Source organism: Penicillium soppii, assembly GCF_028829465.1.
Source record: "Penicillium soppii strain IBT 18220 chromosome Unknown utg000001l, whole genome shotgun sequence".
Lineage (NCBI taxonomy): Eukaryota > Fungi > Ascomycota > Eurotiomycetes > Eurotiales > Aspergillaceae > Penicillium > Penicillium soppii.
This window is the reverse complement of record NW_026643231.1, coordinates 437,579-455,930: the sequence shown is the minus strand read 5'-3', so window position 1 is coordinate 455,930 and position 18,352 is coordinate 437,579. Positions and strand designations below refer to the sequence as shown.

The following is an 18,352-nucleotide window of genomic DNA, read 5'->3' as shown; positions in this document are numbered from 1 at the left end:
GGAGCACTCGAATTTGTTTTGACACGTCGTTTAATGATTTGAATGAACTCCCAACCCCGTATATTCAATATAAGCACAGCTTCTAAACTCAAGCCTAATACAACATTGGAGGTTCTATATTTTTACATATCTCTATCACAAGTTTTTACTCTGTTTCATATGGCATTCATCCATTCTTCTATCCCCATGTGACTTTGTTTTTCATTCGCTCATTTCTCCAGCAACCCTTCTTCTCCTCAAGTGGCATATATGAACTCAGTCTTTGGTTTGAGAGATTTACCTCGAGCCAATCTGATATTGATTCGGAGCTTAATCCAACTTCGTGGGACTTCACTCTCGCCTCCTCGTCACTCAATTCGATCAACTTCATATAATTGTCCTCTACTTCGCAGTCGAGCTCGCCGTCCATACCCGGATGAAAAACCTTCCAATGATATATGTAATCCAAAAGTAAACCGATATTATCCCTGCATCATTGGTCGCCCCAAGGACGCTCCTCATAAGCTTATCCATGTCGTTGCTCTCCACAGTCTTCTCTACCCGACTTTTCAATCGCCGGTTCATAGTCCGTCGCTCCGTGTTTGGTAAAAGATAGCACGACCTTCTGCTGCCACAATGCTCCACAATATGCTAGAGGCGTATATTTCTCCACAAGACCGTTCCTGATAAGCAAACGATGCAGCGGCAAATTAAAGGACATTATACATTCCGTGCGGAGTCTTGATTCATCTGTTCTTCACGACATGAAATATAACAGTATGGACGGGTTAATCTCCATATTATTTGAGAACTTTATCTTAACGTTCATGGGAGTAGAAGACAGGGAAAGCAGATCGGACAGTGCCCCCTATATACCTATATATGTATCTTATTGTATGCATACCACTTATGACAACGTATAACCACGTCGAAGTATCACCATAACTGGATGGGGCGGTAATGGATGTTGTGTTGGCACTACGGTGGTAAAATGAATATAAAGAAGAATCAAGAGGTACGACATAATACGATCTATCTGAAGAAATACTTGCAAGATTCTATGAACTATGATTCATTTTTGAATTGAGACATAACATAATTTCTTACGATGAATGTCGATATTCGACTCTGGGGACAGAAATATAAGAGTGGGATGGAACTAGCTAGGGGTAGCATGGACTCGGAAGTCGGATTTCCTTAGCGCTTATGCTTATATTTGCGTTAACTCCCTAAATCTAGCTTAACTTTAAACCCATATCCATCTTAGTTGATGCTATATAAATCTTATGCCTCAGGGCATGGGACCTATCTATGATAGATTCGAAGGATTGATGAAAAGGACTCCAAATGAGAGTCTACCATTCATACTCATTGTTCGCAATTGAATTTTGAGAGCACGAGATTGAAGGGACTCCACGTGTGACTGAGAGGAGGCTAGAACCATTTAGATTCTGGAAATATAGATTACTAGTGCTCTTCCTTCCATCAGTTTTACAGATCTCGGATCTGACCCCAGAGCTCTCTTAGCCGAGCCTTAGTCGCGAACTGTGTGTATATGACCCACCGTTCATCTCACGAAGTTTGTCAGACCGAGAAACGAACAGAGATAGCAGTAAACAACAAAACCAATTGGAAATTATATAGCATTTGCAGCCACAATCTCTACATAGCACAAACTCATCTAGACACTTTACGAAGTAGGAGGTCATAGTATAGTTCGACCATGGCCCCCGACCCAAGGTTCAGATTCCTCTGATCGACTGGAATGATCTTAGCGCCGGAATGAGCTTCTTTTGTTTTGTTCTGTTTCTATTTTTTTCCCCTTCTTCTCTCCATTTTACCACACTCTTTTGCATTTTAATGTGAGCTTCTAGAACATTTGAACTATTGGCTATATTTAGTATTGGACTTGGCTAATCAGAGCTTCACTTTAGCTTCTCCCCCCACCATTTTCCATCCCGGGTCCTGCACAACACACACTCCTTACCCTTCCACCAATTTCCAACAACAACAACTTTCCGACAACAAATTATAACCTGACTGACCCCTATACGTACATCCCGACGAATGCGTCTAATTGATATGAAAACACCCCGCAATTTTAGGGGACCTTGAATCACCAAAACACCCAACCGAGGACATGGCCACCACCCCCCTCAACGCGAAAAGCAAGCTTGCTGGACCTGGCGCATCCTTGAAAATCACTCCTTCGAATTCCCCAATTCTTCGACCAGGTATCCGATCTCCCAGCAAAACCTCCCATCAATCCTCCTTGTCCCTCCAAACCGTTATCGGCACGACCACAACAACCCCCAATGGATTCTCAAGCCATGACCAGAGTAGAAGCTTTGCACTCTGTGCAGGATCTGCAGCAGTACTCGCAGAACTAGATGAGAATGACAAGATTAGTCAACGCTTCTTTCGTGCCCGCCCCTCCGCGACCAGTGTCAACCCATCGACCTCTTTTTACAACCAATCGACTCCCCCAGCCACCCCAGACTCAAGGGCTCGATCCCTATCCCACATTCGGTCCAATCCACACCTAAGTCTTTCCAATGGCTCTCCATCTAGCGAAACCGGTGACACCGGTAGCCCGCGCGGGTGGTCCTCAAGAGAAAGAATCAAAGCCGTAACGAGTGTTTCGATCAGCCCCAATGGACGATTCCTGGCGGTAGGAGAGACCGGTTACAACCCGCGAGTGTTGATATTCTCGACGGCAAAAGATGCTCTGCCAGACGTTCCTCTCTCTATTCTGAACGAACATACATTTGGCGTGCGCAGTTTGGCGTTCAGCCCCGATTCACAGTATTTGGCGACACTAGGCAATCCGAATGATGGATTCCTCTTTATCTGGATGATCAATTTGAAAAACGGAGCGGCGAAATTACACTCTGTGAACAAGTGCACCTCGACCATCAAGGACATGTGCTGGGTCGGACGAAGCTTGGTCACGTAGGTTAAATCAATGGAAATTTGGAAAGCAACAGGAAACTGATATTTTGACCAGGACTGGTGTGCGGCATGTTAAAGTCTGGCGCCTTCCAACTATAACGCGGCCTGTTTCTCCCACAAAGACACGGCTCAATGTTGATGGGGCTCCATCGCCAAACCCTGCCCCGAAGGCACTTTCTGGCAGGAATTGTCTATTAGGCGCACTGGGTGACAATGCCTTTACCTGTGTAAGCAGTATCTCCGATCATGAGGCGGTAATTGGCACCGATTCAGGCGCAGTCTGCTTCCTTGATGATCGTGAGGCATCCCAGAAGATGATTACAGTGAAGCAAGTCGGATTCAGCATCACGTCTTTGGCTGTTGACTTTGATCAGGAGTCTATCTGGCTAGGTGGGCGGGGCCGGCGAATCGAGCGAGTCACTTTTGAAACCTTGCGGTCGTCTGGTTCATCAACACCGATGTCTCCTATACGCTTTGACAAAAGCGTATCTGATAAGAAGAGCAAGGTGCCCGCTATCACTTGCATGGGCTCTCTCAACTCCCATCTTGTTACAGTCGAGTCTACCCGTGAGATCCATGTTTATCCAATTCATGCGCTACTCGAAGACGGTGAACAGGAGGAGGGTGAGGCCTCGATGCCCGCACATCGAGATCCGATTCTTGGAATTTGTCCCATGAAACTTCCCAACGACTTCTCGGCGGAGTTCTTCTCATGGTCCCGTAATGGGTTGGTCAATTTCTGGGATATCCATGGGAAATGTCGAGGATCGAAAACGATCGATCTAGATCAATTTTCAGGAAACGAAGACAATCCCGCAAACGAACTCAAAGTTCTGAGGACTGCTACAAATGCAGATTGGTTCGTTTCTGGTGACAAATTTGGAGTATTGAGGTATGTGCAAGTTGCTTACAGCCACGATAAAGCTCACCCACTGACTTGTATCATAACAGATTGTTTTCGAATTTTGACTGGACTTGCACCAACAAAGCCCGCGCCCATGGCGGTGAGATCACAGACGTGGCTATCCAAGCTACGGATGATTCCTGGCTAGTGGCCAGCTCAGGCCGTGATCGAATGGTGCAACTCTTCGAGAAACGCGAGAATGAGTTGCAGTTGATCCAAACGATGGACGATCATGTGGGGGCTGTTGGGCAGTTGATGTTCATAAACGAAGGCGAAAAGCTGCTTTCGTGCTCTGCAGATCGCACCGTTCTTATAAGAGATCGTGCCACGCGAGAGGTAGACGATGGAACTTGTGTCGCCTACCTCATTACCAGAACAATCACTCAAAAAGCCTCCCCTTTATCGATGACTCTCTGCCCAGATGACTCGAACATCTTATATCTTTCCACTATGGATCGTTGTGTCTCGAAATTCGATATCCCCTCAGGCAGACATCTTCATTGTTTCAAGGCCTCTGATTCAGAAACAACTGATGCGGTTATCTTGAGCTCTTTAACAGTGGCACCCGAGATCCCAGGCCAGAGTCCAAAGGTTCTCATCGGTGTGTCAAGCACCGACAAATCTATACGAGTATATGACTTGGAGCGTGATCAGCTCCTCACTGGTGAATTCGGACACACAGAAGGGGTGACTGATGCGTTACTTTTGGAACAACGCGGCGACGCCGAGGATTCTCAACCCAAACGCACTTTGATCAGTGCTGGGATGGACGGTATACTGATGATATGGAACCTCTCTGTCCAACAACAGATATCACCAGACCTCGTTCATGGCACACGGGATGACGACGAAGGTCCCACCAAGGAGTTGACAGCCGCCAGGCCTCCTCTCCGAAAAGTTCTCTCCCGCAGTGAGCTCGCCGGCTTCCAACGTCCAGATAGTCCCAACCCCACAACCCCAACGCCTGTACGCGAGCACTCTCCAACCCTTTTCCGGAAGATGTCAAGACTATCTCTCGCACCGTCTTCTCTGAAAAATCACACCGTCTCAGAAACATCTTCGCCCGCAAGCCGCCTCTCCCCAACCCTAGGCACACCCACAGACAGAAACCGCCGGTCTCCATCCCCCGTTAGTCCAAAATCCATCCGAGGCTCCGCTTCCCGAAAGCCGAGCAGTGCAAGGACCAACAACCGCCGTACATCCCTTGATTTCCGCAATCGAGGCAAAACAACACCACGCAGCGAGTTTGGAAACCTGGAGACGCCCACCGAACAACTGTGTCGCTCTCTCCGAGCTTACCGCAAAAAGGTCAATGGTTCCAGCCAGCGCATCCAGTCCTCAAAAGAGCTCGAGCGCGAGCTCAGTCTCACACTCCGCATCGTCACCGGACGCGATCACAGTAGCGACGAGAGTGCCGAGACAGAGACAGATAGCAGTGGGAAGGATATTGACACCGAACGGAAACCCAGCAGCTCGTCCACGTTGAAATCGCCATGTCTTCCGCGCCATATGCCTTCCACTCCATCCCTACGTCCTAAAGGCGTGCGACAAGTCTCGCGCAGCCGTTCTTATGATGCCACTGCAGAGGAATGAGTATAATTTTACATTTGCATTCCATTACGTCCTCTCAAGCGCCTTGCATTCCTGGTGTCTGTGATTTGGCCGTGATTAAGCCATGGCTTATATGCCGACTTCATTTCCCTTCCTGACACGGGCTTTAAACCCTTTGCATTCTCTTGGAATTTTTTCCTTTGATCTTTTGGCTGTTCCATTTTTGCATCATATACTTGATTGCGGGGACGATTCTGCTTCTTTCTTTCTATTTATTCCTTTGCGGTCTCTTGGAGATCATTTCCCTTCTGATGATACCCATATTTACCATTTACGAGAGGCTATAGGCCGTCTTGTCATAATCGAGATGTTTTATTCTTTTTTACATATACTACTTCCTGTCCATCAAGAGGACATTGGAAAGAGCAAAAAAAAAGGTATGAGCTGTTCAATCCGACCAATCCGAATCAAAATCCATATGCTCCGACTCTGTAGTCATTTCCTCTGCCGAATCTCCAGGGACAGGAGTCTCGATTTCCCATTTGTTAAGATTGCGCCGCTATTTCTCCGACATATCGAATCGCTCCTCCTCCGCAGCCCTCACCATATTCCGGGTCTTGTATTTGAAGATTTCGCGGTGAGAGGCGACGAAAAGAACCGCGTTGTAGGCCATGTTGCTATCGCTGACATCCGACTTAAAGTCACCTAGCATAAACTGGTATAAGAGCCGAAACACTGAGTCTCGTGCCAGATTTCTCGTTCCTCCAGGTCTGTACGTTTCGTCCATATTCCATTCGCTCTTGCCACTCCTCAAATCTCGCATTATAGATTGCATGTTCCGTCCTGAGAGGACACCAACGCAAAGAAAGTAGAGTTTCTTGCATAGGAAACGGTCGTCATCGAGCTGGACTGGTATACTCCGGAAAAACCGACGGAAGCCGTGTTTGACCCCTGCATTGATCACGTCGAAGAACGGCATTTCGGGGTAGGTTGGTAAATCGGCGGAATCCTGGCCGGAAGATTGTTCAAACCTGAGACATGCATTGAAATAAGGTATTTTCGTCACGTCGATGGAGTATTCGACATCTCCAATCCGAATCTGGACATTAGGGCTGTCTTCCTCTGGCTGCTTTGTGGTCATCATATAAACGAGGCGATATTCATCATGCACCTGCGCAGGTGGGTGCTTGCTATGTACTGTACCTTTATCTGACCAGAAGGGAGTCTGGACCCATTTGACAGTGTTGCTTCCTGATGAGGGTCTAGCATAGCAGGAGTGGGTAGGATGCAGGATAATTCATTTACCAACAGAGCATCACTAAAGAGAAAGGAAGAAGAAGGTATTCGAGAACAAAAACCAGCTTACTATTTGCCAGGAACCAGGTGATCTTCCTTCTCTCCTCTTCCTAATCCCTGCTTTGTATGTAGCCTCTAGCATCACCGCATACATATGTACATGTGTAGACTGCTTTGCTTGAGCTTGTCTATCAGTATAGATATCTTGCTAAAGATTATCTATCCATAAATGTATATCCAAGGAAGACGTGAAGAAACATGCACAATTGGCGCAACAACAAACACCATTAGAATGCATTCTATCAACAGAACGCGATTACAAAAGGTATCTCTCACTTGGAATTGATGAGGGGCATTGGATCTGTGACAGGTACATATTCCGTACCTTTGGAATGACCGCGAAGGGTTTTAAGCCCTAGCAACAAATGTCCTCGTTAGCTCTTTCTTCTCGTGTCTGCAACTCTTTTTGAACATTTGAAACTTTCTCGAACTTATAGTATTACATGCAATGAACACGAGATGTTGGTCGCTGCTTGATGGTAAATCTTCGTGCCAGTGAAAGCCAACACTGATACTATAGACTACTAACGTAAGGACATAGATGCCAAAGCAGCCACCATCACATCAGTGTTGTTTTGCTTCTATGAACATACGATGCCACAGATAATCATAAAAAAATGTAGCAACTCCTACTGGACCATATTCCGTCTAAACAATTGAACATAAATTATATGCAGGTATAATGGCCAACTAAACAACTTTGGATGATGATATAAAAGTTGGTCCCTGATAAATTAGGCCAAATTTCCTTATCTTATCACCACCGCCGATTTTCCGTTCAAATAATTCCAGTCAACTTCACAATTGCCACTTGTTTATTTTTTCCATCATCCATCCCTATCGACAGGGCAATATACAATGGTGACTACTTGCGTCGCCTCGTCAAGTTTGGCTCTACCTGTCGTTCTACGGAATGTCTTCCGCTCGCAGTTGACCAGTAATTTCGGCGCTTCTTCGATAATCCCTTGTCACGGACGCTTCAACTCTCATTCTCCTATTTTCCCTCGGAATAGCCAGCCTAAACGATCCTTCAGCTCCATCCCGCGTCTGTATGATTCTCAACCCGAACAGTCAAAACCCACAGCCCCTGAATCCGCGGTCTCTACCGATGCTGTGCCATCGGAGAGGAAGCCTGCGCGCAACTTTAAGTCAAAAAGAGCATTCGATGCCCCGGGCAAGAATGGTGGTTGGAACACCCACAGGCATCAGTCCAAGGGCCAGCATTCAGAGCGTTTAGACTCAGAACATAAAACCGGAAGGACCGACAAGGAGCGCAGGGCTTTCCGCAACGAAACTCGAAAGGAGGCCAAGAAGCAACCCCGTAACTGGGAAGCTGAGAACGCAAAGGCAAAGGAAGAGAGAGAGAAGCAGAGGAAGAGAAAGCCAGAGAATTGGCAAACGCAAAAAGCAGCACTAAAAGAGAAGTTTGCGGGCGGTTGGAACCCACCTAAGAAGCTTTCACCCGACGCGCTGGATGGAATTCGTCATCTTCATGCGAAGGCCCCGGAACAGTTCACCACCGCCGTTCTTGCACAGGAGTTTGAGATGTCCCCGGAAGCCATTCGCCGAATCTTGAAAAGCAAGTGGCGTCCAACGGAAGACGAGATGGAGAGTCGGCGCAAGAGATGGGAGAACCGACACGACCGAATCTGGAGTCGCCTGGCTGAACTTGGTCTGCGTCCTTCGACTCTGAAGACTCGACCTATTTCGGACTTCCATGTTCTGTATAAAGATAATGATGACAAATGATCCTTATTGTCACATGTGTACAACAAACCATTCTGTTATTTAATTTTGCGGCACTGTACAATACATAATATTTTAATTTCTGGTGTGCACACTTAAGTTGTTATGAGTTTGGTATTTTGGATGAAATCTCGATTAGAAAATATGGTAGATGAAGGTGAATCGAGCCATAGATGCTCTTAAAAGTGCTTGTTGTGTATGAGGCGGAGGACAAATAAAGAGCCGAAAGTGGTATGTCATTTCAACCCGCAGTTCGGAAGCTAAGATCAAGGATGTCGTCCTAATGATCTTCAACCTTTCATTCAACCAACATGGTTCATTCGAGTTGAACAGCATGCTAATGGCGGCACATTTTACCAAGCTTCAACCTAATTATAGCTTATCGTGTCGGACACTTCCCAGGTCTCGAGAGCCCCTGCTGATCCAACCGCCATGCCATCCGACATCCAAGTCTTTGTGAAATGGAAGGATCAAACTATATTTGCGGGCGAAGATGTGGAATGCACTATCACATTCAAGAACGTGGCTGACACAAGCGCCGAATCCAATCCTAATGGCGAAGCTCAACACTCGCGGAAAGGCTCTCGAGTCGCGAACACAAACTCACAGTCGAACTCGGACTCGTTCTTCGGCTTCAAATCACCCCAGGCCCTTTTTTCCGGCCGGCGGTCGTTCTCCATCAGCTCTCAACGGAAGCCCTACCACCGCACAGCTTCATCTTTAAGCACCCCGGTGGCCGGCTCACATAGCTTCCCCCCGAACAGCGGCAACACCCCCTCCACACCGCGCACATGGCAACCCGGTCACAGCCATAAACGATCCGTATCCATCCTTTCGATTGATAGCGAAGGCCATGCTGACCCATCGCCTTCACCGCACCAATACAATAATCGACCAGTCAGGGGTCATGGGCGCTCGGCGAGTCTTCAGGTTCCACCGAGGAGGAACAATAGCTACGAGGACTCTCACAAGAAAGGTACGTGCTGAACAAGGGTTACTTTGAACTACTAGACTAATTGTTGTCTTTTATCAGTGCGGACTCCAACACATGCTTTCCCCTTTCCTTTAACAGAGGCGCCAAGCGAGCATCCCAATGGCAGTCTCCGAGTTGATACCTCCCATCTGGGGCGAGCTAGTCGTCCCGGATCCCTAGCAACTAGCCCAACAGGTCTAGTGGAGACACTTAGAAATCCTGCGCGACGGCCTCAACCCCCTCCCCTCGATTTCAAGTTTCCGGCCACGGTGTCAACGGAGTCAACCAACAACCGCGGGGCGCGCACCCCATCTCCACGATCTGCAACCACAGTTGGCACCGCATCTACAGGAGGAAGGTCCACCGTGAAGGAGGGACAACCATTGACCGGGCCCGCACACCAGCAATTGACCCGGATAATATCAGCAACGAGCGTAAATGGGAGTAGTCGCAGCAGCGGAGAGTTCTACTCTGTCAGCGACCACTCCACCGAGACTCTGGGGTCCGAATACACAGCCTATTCTGCACAGGGTGCACGGGCTCCCCCTCCCATGCGACATGCACGTCATGCAAGCGTGGCCGCGTCTCCTGCTAAATTTTCCAACAGCCAGGCGCTGTTAATGGGGTTTGCACAGGTCAGCGCGTCGTTCACAGTCGACGGCTCACTCGTGAACCAGTCAGCTTTTGAAGAAGTCAAGCGAAAGGGTGTCGTTGGCGGGCAGGCAGGTCCCGGTGGATTGCCTGGTCGACCAACTCCGACTGCTGAACGCCCTCGTAAAACCGGCGGTTTCTGGGGAGCGCTCAAGTGGAACACCATTGAAGAATCTATCAATGGCCTTCTCTCCAACAACGAGTTGGATGGGCTTCGGGAAATGCGTGGCGTCACATCTGAGCGCTCGATTCCACTGTTATCAACCTCGCAGTCGCTGCTCTTCGTCGACCTTCGGCTGGCACCTGGAGAAGAACAGTCATATTCTTTCTCCTTCTCGCTCCCTAAAGGACTCCCGGCGAGCCATAAAGGGAAGGCGATTAAAATCTCATATAATCTGGTGATCGGGACCCAGCGGCCTAGCGGGGTTAACGAGCCTCAAAAGGTCAACCGCATCAATATACCATTCCGCGTCTTCAGCGGCGTTAACGGTAAGCTGCACTCGAAATTTTGTCATTGGCCTCTAATTCTAATACATTCACAGAAAAGGGAGATATTCTTGGGCATGACCTAATGTCACCCTACGTAATTCTACGCGACGAAGCAAAGGTTCAGAAGGTCGATCCAGTTGCGCCAGTGCACCCCAAAAACCAAAGCATCAGCAAATCCCATCATTCCGCGGCAGACTTCTTGGGCTACGTGGACGAAATCTTGGAGCAACGTGCGCGTTCCAACACTCTTTTCCCACCAGGTGCTCTTCCATCGAGACGAGCCAGCGTGGATGGACTACCGCAGATGCTCACCAGTAAAGATGTCATTGATTTCGCAATCCTGCGTAGCAATCAGGCAGTCAATTCGCGCCGCAGTCCCAATCGCTTTGATATCGCTCGTGAAGGCCAACGCATTGCAGTGGCTGTCTTGAACAGACCAGTTCACCGACTTGGCGAAACTATCATCGCCACTTTGGACTTTGGCGATGCTACAATTCCATGCTATGCAGTCCGTGCTTCATTGGAGACATCTGAAAAGGTTACACCCACTTTGGCCATTCGCTCCAACGCAAGTATACACCGGACGACGCGTCGCATCCATGCATCTCTGTTTGAGAACACTCTCCATGCCACTCGAGTGGCTTTCAGCCCTGCCATTCCCATCACTGCCACACCCACAATTCTAACGAGTGGTATTACTCTTGATTGGGAATTGCGATTTGAATTCGTGACATCTAGTATCCGAGGCGATCCGGGTCCTGGGCCTTCAGGTGCTCGCTTGCTCGAAGCCTTGTCTTCGGATGATCGTGGTACTGTATTGTCCGCCATGGAGCATTTGAACTGCGAATCTTTCGAGATCGCTATTCCTTTGACTGTGTATGGAGAGACTGTTCGAGAACGCCTACCTGAAGAAAATGTAGGGTATCCAATCTAAGGGCCTTGATGTAAAGATGTGCCTACCTTGGCTTTGATTTACCCTTTTTTCCATATTCCCCCATGTTGTTTGCACAGATATGAGTCATCAGACTCGAATGTACTTGATTGAATTTCAACTCGTAAAATCTGCGTAGTTTGGTAGTATGAAACATGAAAAAATTGCAAAAGTTGACATTTGTATACTTCGATGAACGGTCACTGGGGCAACGGATAAGTCGATCGGATCTCACTTATCAACTTCGAAACATGGTGGAGCTGAACGATAACCTCCCCTTGCGCCGTTCCTATTCCCTCGACTTTTATTTTGTCTCATTCAAAAGCTATATTCAGCGCGTAGAAGGTATTACTCACTCGCATTCCTCGAAGTTCAATCTACCCATTTCTGACATTGGAATGTAGGAACCTTGCGATCAGCGTCAACCCCGCCAAACATACCTCTACCAAAAAGGGATCGCTTCGTCGCAAGCCAGAGAGACCATGTCTTCGTTCATCACCACCATGTCCGTCCCCGCTACCCCTCCCATTGCTCATTCCCTTGTCCCCGAAGAGTCAACCTCTCACCCACAATCCCACTCCCCTTCCGTCTCTATCAGCCCTTCCCAGTATCAAACAACCCGCACTTCCCATCTCCCTCTCTTGGAGCCTCCCTCTTATCTGTCACCCGCAGTGCGCGCCCTCAAACAAGGCTGCTTTGGACTAACACCCCCCAGCAATGCTCGCACCCGCGTCCCCTTCAAGCCCCGCTCCGCGGCAAAGGGTACCAGCAGCTACCAGCTGCGCCAATTCGCCGAAGCCACGCTTGGAAGTGGTAGCTTGCGCAAGGCTGTGAAGCTGCCCGAAGGCGAAGACCTGAATGAATGGCTCGCTGTTAACAGTACGGGATACCCTCGGCCGAACTATATCCAAATTGCTAACCCGCTGCGATCTAGTTGTCGATTTCTACAACCAGATCAACTTGCTCTACGGCTCAATAACTGAGTTCTGTTCACCGCAGACATGTCCTGAGATGAAGGCGACAGATGAGTACGGTCTTGTTTTGACTGATCTCTGTACTATGCTCACAATTCTTATAGATTCGAGTACCTCTGGCAAGACTCGGAGAATTACAAGCGCCCAACCAAGATGTCGGCACCGGAATACATCGAGCACTTGATGGCCTGGGTCCAAAGCAACGTCGACAACGAGCAGATGTTCCCCAGCCGAATCGGTATGTCCTATATCTGTATCTGTCTGTCCAAGCCACATTTAGCTGATTATTTACTTAGGCGTCCCCTTCCCAAAGAACTTCCCTAGCCTCCTTCGCCAGATCTTCAAGCGTCTATACCGAGTCTACGCCCACATATACTGCCACCACTACCCGGTGGTCGTACACCTCGGTCTCGAGCCCCACCTCAACACCAGCTTCAAGCACTACGTGCTGTTCATCGACGAGCACAAGCTGGCTAGCGGGAAGGACTACTGGGGCCCCTTGGGTGATCTGGTAGATAGCATGTTACGCAGTGATTAGGGCTTGGGCGTGAGAAGAGTTGGGATTCTGTTTGCATCTGATCTCATCTCCGCTGCCAGCACTGCTTGATCGGGGGCGAGGAGATCTTTAGGCGTTTCGGGCGGTGCATACAGTACGATATTTTAGTTTGATTGTTGTTTTTGGCGTTTTGGGACGTCCTTTACGCTCAGACTGAATCGATGAATTCATGGTTATCTTTTTATGTGGGGTGGATTTTACCTCTGTAGAAGTAACAATCTACATGCGGGCTTGCAAAATATCAGTTTGGTGTTAAGCCCTAAGTCAGCAGGCTCTTTTGACTCTGTATCTACAACGGATATGAGCAATTGGAGAATGCAACGGACTCAGGCAGTAATCAACGTTCTCTATATAGATTGGAATATCGGGGACTCTTTTTGTGGCTCATGTCGTCCTCGTGATATAGATCTCACAAGGTCGAAAATACCTGATATTGAAATCATCACCGTGATGCCACATCGGTATTACCTAGTTAGAACAGACTCAACATGATATCAAGAACAGCATGGAGAAAGACCAGCAGATATATTCTTCGAAAACTGTATAGCAAGATAAAAATAGAATCACATTGGTCAGACCATAAACAACTGTAGTTTGCACATTTTGATTGGCCTGACGCTAGACAAATATCCTCTGAGACTTGTTATTTCAAGAGACGAGGTGGTATAGCTGTGAATGATTAAAAACACAAAGCAGAGCTTGGTGTGCATAATGTCATATATAGATATCATATGTAGATACATACATAAAGAAAGAACACGAGCCACTCTTGAAGAGAAGCTCACGACTTAAGATCCTGGTGTCTGTGATACTACTGCTAGCCCTCCCTGTCGTCTTCCGGTGTCCTCCCAGACAACGCAAGGCCATCCCACTCCTCAAGTAACCGATCCAGATCGACTTCATTCATCGAGCCCCCCTCACTCTGTTTTTGAATAGAGACAGCAAAGTTCGGGTAGTGGCTGCTGAACCGGTCCCGATCTTCTGTATGCCAAGTTTCAGCCTCAAAATCCTCAAAGAGAATTGCCGACTCCTTGGGAAGCGGAGCGTCGTGTTTGATAGCCGTAAGTTGCACAAGCCGTAGCATTCCCTTGGCCATTTGCCAACGCCGAGCGAGCGCACGGAGGGCAATGAGGTTCTCCACGAACGATGTTTGGTTTTGCTCGTCCTCAAGATCGTCAAGCAATGTGAACAGAGCAAGAGTTGAGTATTGCATGAATGCCATCGGCATACGCTCCACCGGCCACTGGGAGCGATGGAGATTTAACAATGCGCCGATATGGTATGCTGAAGACATTCGTAGACGCTTGATACGGTCCTTGGTGGCCGTGTCGTTTTCCTCTACGTGTGAGGTAACGAGTCCGAACATTACCATAATTGTATTATAATATCGCATGCTACAAGGTCAAGATCAGCGCATTACACACGTCTCGGTGTGAAGAATTCTTGACTTACTGCAGTTCCATCACGCCGACTGTTGGCGTCTCTCCCAGGCGGATACAGCTAGGGAAGCTTTGGGTTACTGCATCAAGCCGCTCGTGGAAAGTATCGACCACCTTAACATCAATGGAAGGGGGCTTATTATCGCCAAACACGTAATTTGTGATGTCCCATATCACAAGTGCAAGATCCGAATGGGCATTCATCAAGCAATTGGTATGCGCCGGGCTGGACTCGGCTTGGCAGGGGTATGGTGTCCAAGTATCACTCGGATCATGATCCTCTGGGAAACGCTCGAAGGAGGGAGGTCTTTTGGTCAGAGGTGGTTTTTGGAAGCTCAAGGTGCTCGTGCTGTGAATTGTTATGAATTGTTAGTATGTTTGCATTATCCTTTGCTGCAAGATTGACTCACGGTATAATGCTAGTTAGGCCACAGATCGCAACATTGAGGGATCTTGCCATTTGTTCACTCTGTTCCTCGGCATCTGATATCATCCTCTGTCGCTTGTTCATAACCTGCTGTATAGCATCGGCCGTTTCAACAAGATATTGCCAGCCTAGTCTGTCTTTTCCCATGACGCAGGCACTGCCAAGATAAGTTAGTCCTGGATTATGGAAGTGAGTAAAGACGCAAGCAATACCAAGTGTACATATCCCCCCATGCTTGAAAGGTGGTAAGCGGAATCCGGCCTTCTTCCTTTTTGAGCAAATCTACAGCTTCTGCAAAAAAGTGTTCACCTCGGCTTGTGCAGGTGGGATCGTCTTGATGTGAAAAAGATTCAGGATAGTCAGAATAGAACTTTATGGCAAGATCAACAAGTTAGATATTCGTTTCGCTGACAAGGGGGTGTTTTATTAAACGGCCTGGAATACTCACACACGCCACAGCGAGAATAATGTTCACCAAGAGTGGTGAGCAAAATCTCGAGCCTGTTTTTCCGGCTTTCATGTCCGCTAAAAATAGGTCTCGATCAACCCATCTAAATGTAGGCTGCTGCCATGTGAAATAGAGGGTGATTAAATGTGACACAAAGGCATCGTCGTCTGTAACAGATGTCCATGGTTTTGCTGGTACCTCGAAAAGAGGCATATCAGTGATTCTTCTGACATCCATATATATTGACGGAGCACGCTTCGGAATTTTGACACGATCACTATCACGATTACCAGTCATGTGGCTCGCGTCCTGGCGATCAGCAAGGCATGTGCGAATCTCATCCAACGGTGCGTTACTTCGAATAAGGGTTAGAACATCGCTTGGAGTTTGGCTGTTCTCATTGCGGATACTTTCCACGAGCCGTACGAGCAGCTCGCGGTCATGCTCTAATGATTCGATTTTGCGCTTTAGAGTGATTCGTCGACGACCATCGTTGTCTGCATTGACGATACATTCTGTGTTTGCTTTTTGGCAAGGCTCACATGGTCCTCCGCCAGTACACTACCGCAATGGTTTAGCTAGGTCCGTGATTATCGTTAAACGAGGGATGCAAACTTTTGATTTTCGCTTTTGACAGGCCTGACAGGCTGTGGTGGCCTTTCTCGCCCGAATTATAGGGTATGTAGGGGGATTTGGCCCTGGTGCTGGGGCAAGAACTTTTGACTCCCTCGAAGACATAGTTTCTTGACGAGGGGAAACTGATATGTGGACTCGAGTTGGTGATTGAAAGATAACCTCTGACCGTCTATAAAAGCGGAGCGGAAATACATTTCCCTTGTTACCCCCCGCAAACCCTTCTATCACTTGGTAACCCACTTAGTGCACCAGTGCAACAGAGCCGATCTTACTACGCCATCAGCCACCAAAGGGCAGAAACCTTGTCTGATGCCTTCCGGACAGTTGAGAGCGAAAGCGAAATGGTGATGGACATCGACTCGAGACTGCATTGGAGAAACCGGATTTGGGCTGCCCGATCTGGTAAGGGCAATTTTATATCCCTGCTAAGTGGATCGTATTATGACCGATGTGTCTACAATGTTATATTAATGTGATATTATATCACTATATGCCCAAATAGGTGAATAGGTACACCTTATCAAAAGTCTAAACATTACTTTAATTGCAAGCCCAATGACGCTTGTTAATTATGTTTGTCCGTTCAAGTTTTCAGTGATTGATTTTCAAAATAAAACGCCAGTAGAAGTTACTAGTATAAGTCATGACACCAAAGTTACACATCTTCTCTTGCCATGCATGTGGTTTGATATGTTTCCAGCCAGTGAAAATCAGTCATATAAGCCATTGGCCATAGACCAGATGGTATGTCTTGAGGGTTCAAAAGCCCCCCTACAATGTTCAAGTCATTTTAGCTACTATAGAATCACCACGGGTAATTGAAAAGAGTGCACGATCGAAATATCCTCTATACAAGTTTAAATAGATCCTCATTCAAACCAAAGAGATTGATGTTGAAGACAAATATAGCACCGGAGCTTCACTTGAGCAGAAAATATGAATGCCAAGACTTGTAGTCCTAGCGGTCACGTGGTATTCAAATGGAACCCGAGATCACGTGAACGGGAACAATTCGGGACCTCGTCTCAACCTGCACCTTGACGAAGCAGCACTCCGAACGTCGCTCGATATCTTCCACTCACCCACCCTTCTCCCTCCCCGAGGCCTACCTCCAATTGCATTATGATGTCCGCTCGCTTCGCCCGCGCTGGCCTCCGTGCCACCCAGTTCTCCGCCCCTCGCGCCGCTACCGTTAACGGCCTGCGATCCTATGCCACGGCCCAGGAGTCCCGCGTTCCCGTTGCTCTGTTCGGCGTTGATGGCACCTACGCCTCTGCTCTGGTATGCACCTCCATTGCTTCGGTCTTGCACGCGACCGTGTCAACTTTTCGCAACCCCCGTCGTGCCCCGACCCCTCCCAGGGTTCTCCCCTCTACCTTCAAAACATCTTCAGTGTTCAACCTTGAACCTTGAATCTTCATCACACCATGCCTCCCAACCCGGACCATCCCTCTAACCACTCGTTGAATAGTACACTGCCTCCTCCAAGTCTTCCGCCCTCGACCAGACTGCCCGTGGCATCGCCAGCCTCGGCGAGGCCTTCAAGGCCGACAAGAAGCTGTCCACCATCCTCAGCGCCCCCACCTTGACCAACGCCGACAAGAAGACCATCATCGCCGAGCTCGCCAAGGTCGCCGGTGCCGACAAGGCCGGTATCATCCAGAACTTCCTCGAGACCCTTGCCGAGAACAACCGTCTCGGCTCCCTCGAGGGTGTCTGCGAGAAGTTCGCTACCCTCATGGGCGCTCACCGCGGCGAGATCGACCTCAACATCACCTCCGCTCAGGTATGCACCCAAGCAGCCATTTCGCCTCAAAATGTCATCTAATAATTCCTGCAGGAGCTCGACGCCAAGACCCTCACCCGTCTCGAGAAGGCCGTCGCCAAGTCCGAGTACAGCCAGGGCAAGAAGCTCAAGGTTGTTGCCAAGGTGCGTTTGATTGGTTTCTGCTATTCTGCTATTTGGATAAATTACTCACCTTTTGTTTAGGTCAACCCCGACCTCGTTGGTGGACTCGTTGTTGAGATCGGTGGCCGCACCGTTGACCTTAGCGTTTCCTCCAAGATCGCCAAGATGAACAAGGCTCTTACTGATGCCGTTTAAATGTAAATTAGCCTCAGCGTTTTGGGGGATGATTAGACTATAGCATATCGTCCCGGATGAACGGTAGCGTTCGTGGAAGGGGAAAGGGGAGTTCTTCAATTCCCTTTTTCATCCTTTATTTTGTTTTGTTCTCATTACCTGTCAATTGCACAAATTCATCCACTAGGACTAATCCTGTAGGTTGCAAGGGATCTGCTTTATACAAAATGCAGGAGTTAGAGGTTCGATGCTGAGAA

At 48.3% G+C, this 18,352-nt stretch overlaps 7 protein-coding genes across 7 annotated transcripts; 5 read left to right on the top strand and 2 right to left on the bottom strand.

Annotated features, from left to right (window-relative positions):
* Positions 1-2,119: 2,119 nt before the first annotated feature.
* On the top strand, positions 2,120-5,428 carry N7529_000158 (WD40 repeat domain-containing protein; the record flags this gene model as incomplete). The annotated part of the gene is made up of 3 exons (XM_057235689.1): positions 2,120-2,931; positions 2,987-3,823; positions 3,883-5,428. The coding sequence occupies 3 exons, from the start codon at positions 2,120-2,122 to the stop codon at positions 5,426-5,428; spliced, it is 3,195 nt and encodes a 1,064-aa protein (XP_057102492.1).
* Positions 5,429-5,945: 517 nt separating this feature from the next.
* On the bottom strand, positions 5,946-6,530 carry N7529_000157 (uncharacterized protein; the record flags this gene model as incomplete). The annotated part of the gene is made up of 1 exon (XM_057235688.1): positions 5,946-6,530. One exon carries the CDS (start codon positions 6,528-6,530, stop codon positions 5,946-5,948), a length of 585 nt encoding a protein of 194 aa, XP_057102491.1.
* Positions 6,531-7,600: 1,070 nt separating this feature from the next.
* On the top strand, positions 7,601-8,491 carry rrg9 (mitochondrial ribosome assembly protein RRG9; the record flags this gene model as incomplete). Its single annotated transcript, XM_057235687.1, has 1 exon — positions 7,601-8,491. One exon carries the CDS (start codon positions 7,601-7,603, stop codon positions 8,489-8,491), a length of 891 nt encoding a protein of 296 aa, XP_057102490.1.
* Positions 8,492-8,920: 429 nt separating this feature from the next.
* Positions 8,921-11,535, top strand: N7529_000155 (putative intracellular protein transport protein (Sat1); the record flags this gene model as incomplete). The annotated part of the gene is made up of 3 exons (XM_057235686.1): positions 8,921-9,464; positions 9,522-10,601; positions 10,655-11,535. 3 exons carry the CDS (start codon positions 8,921-8,923, stop codon positions 11,533-11,535), a joined length of 2,505 nt encoding a protein of 834 aa, XP_057102489.1.
* Positions 11,536-12,014: 479 nt separating this feature from the next.
* On the top strand, positions 12,015-13,044 carry N7529_000154 (Mob1/phocein family protein; the record flags this gene model as incomplete). Its single annotated transcript, XM_057235685.1, has 4 exons — positions 12,015-12,411; positions 12,467-12,560; positions 12,611-12,744; positions 12,803-13,044. The coding sequence occupies 4 exons, from the start codon at positions 12,015-12,017 to the stop codon at positions 13,042-13,044; spliced, it is 867 nt and encodes a 288-aa protein (XP_057102488.1).
* An 835-nt stretch (positions 13,045-13,879) lies between these two features.
* On the bottom strand, positions 13,880-16,383 carry N7529_000153 (fungal specific transcription factor domain-containing protein; the record flags this gene model as incomplete). The annotated part of the gene is made up of 6 exons (XM_057235684.1): positions 13,880-14,456; positions 14,515-14,850; positions 14,912-15,085; positions 15,141-15,298; positions 15,377-15,937; positions 16,285-16,383. 6 exons carry the CDS (start codon positions 16,381-16,383, stop codon positions 13,880-13,882), a joined length of 1,905 nt encoding a protein of 634 aa, XP_057102487.1.
* A 751-nt stretch (positions 16,384-17,134) lies between these two features.
* N7529_000152 (F1F0 ATP synthase subunit 5) lies at positions 17,135-18,116 on the top strand (the record flags this gene model as incomplete). Its single annotated transcript, XM_057235683.1, has 4 exons — positions 17,135-17,293; positions 17,484-17,798; positions 17,853-17,942; positions 18,003-18,116. The coding sequence occupies 4 exons, from the start codon at positions 17,135-17,137 to the stop codon at positions 18,114-18,116; spliced, it is 678 nt and encodes a 225-aa protein (XP_057102486.1).
* Between the last annotated feature and the right edge of the window lie 236 nt (positions 18,117-18,352).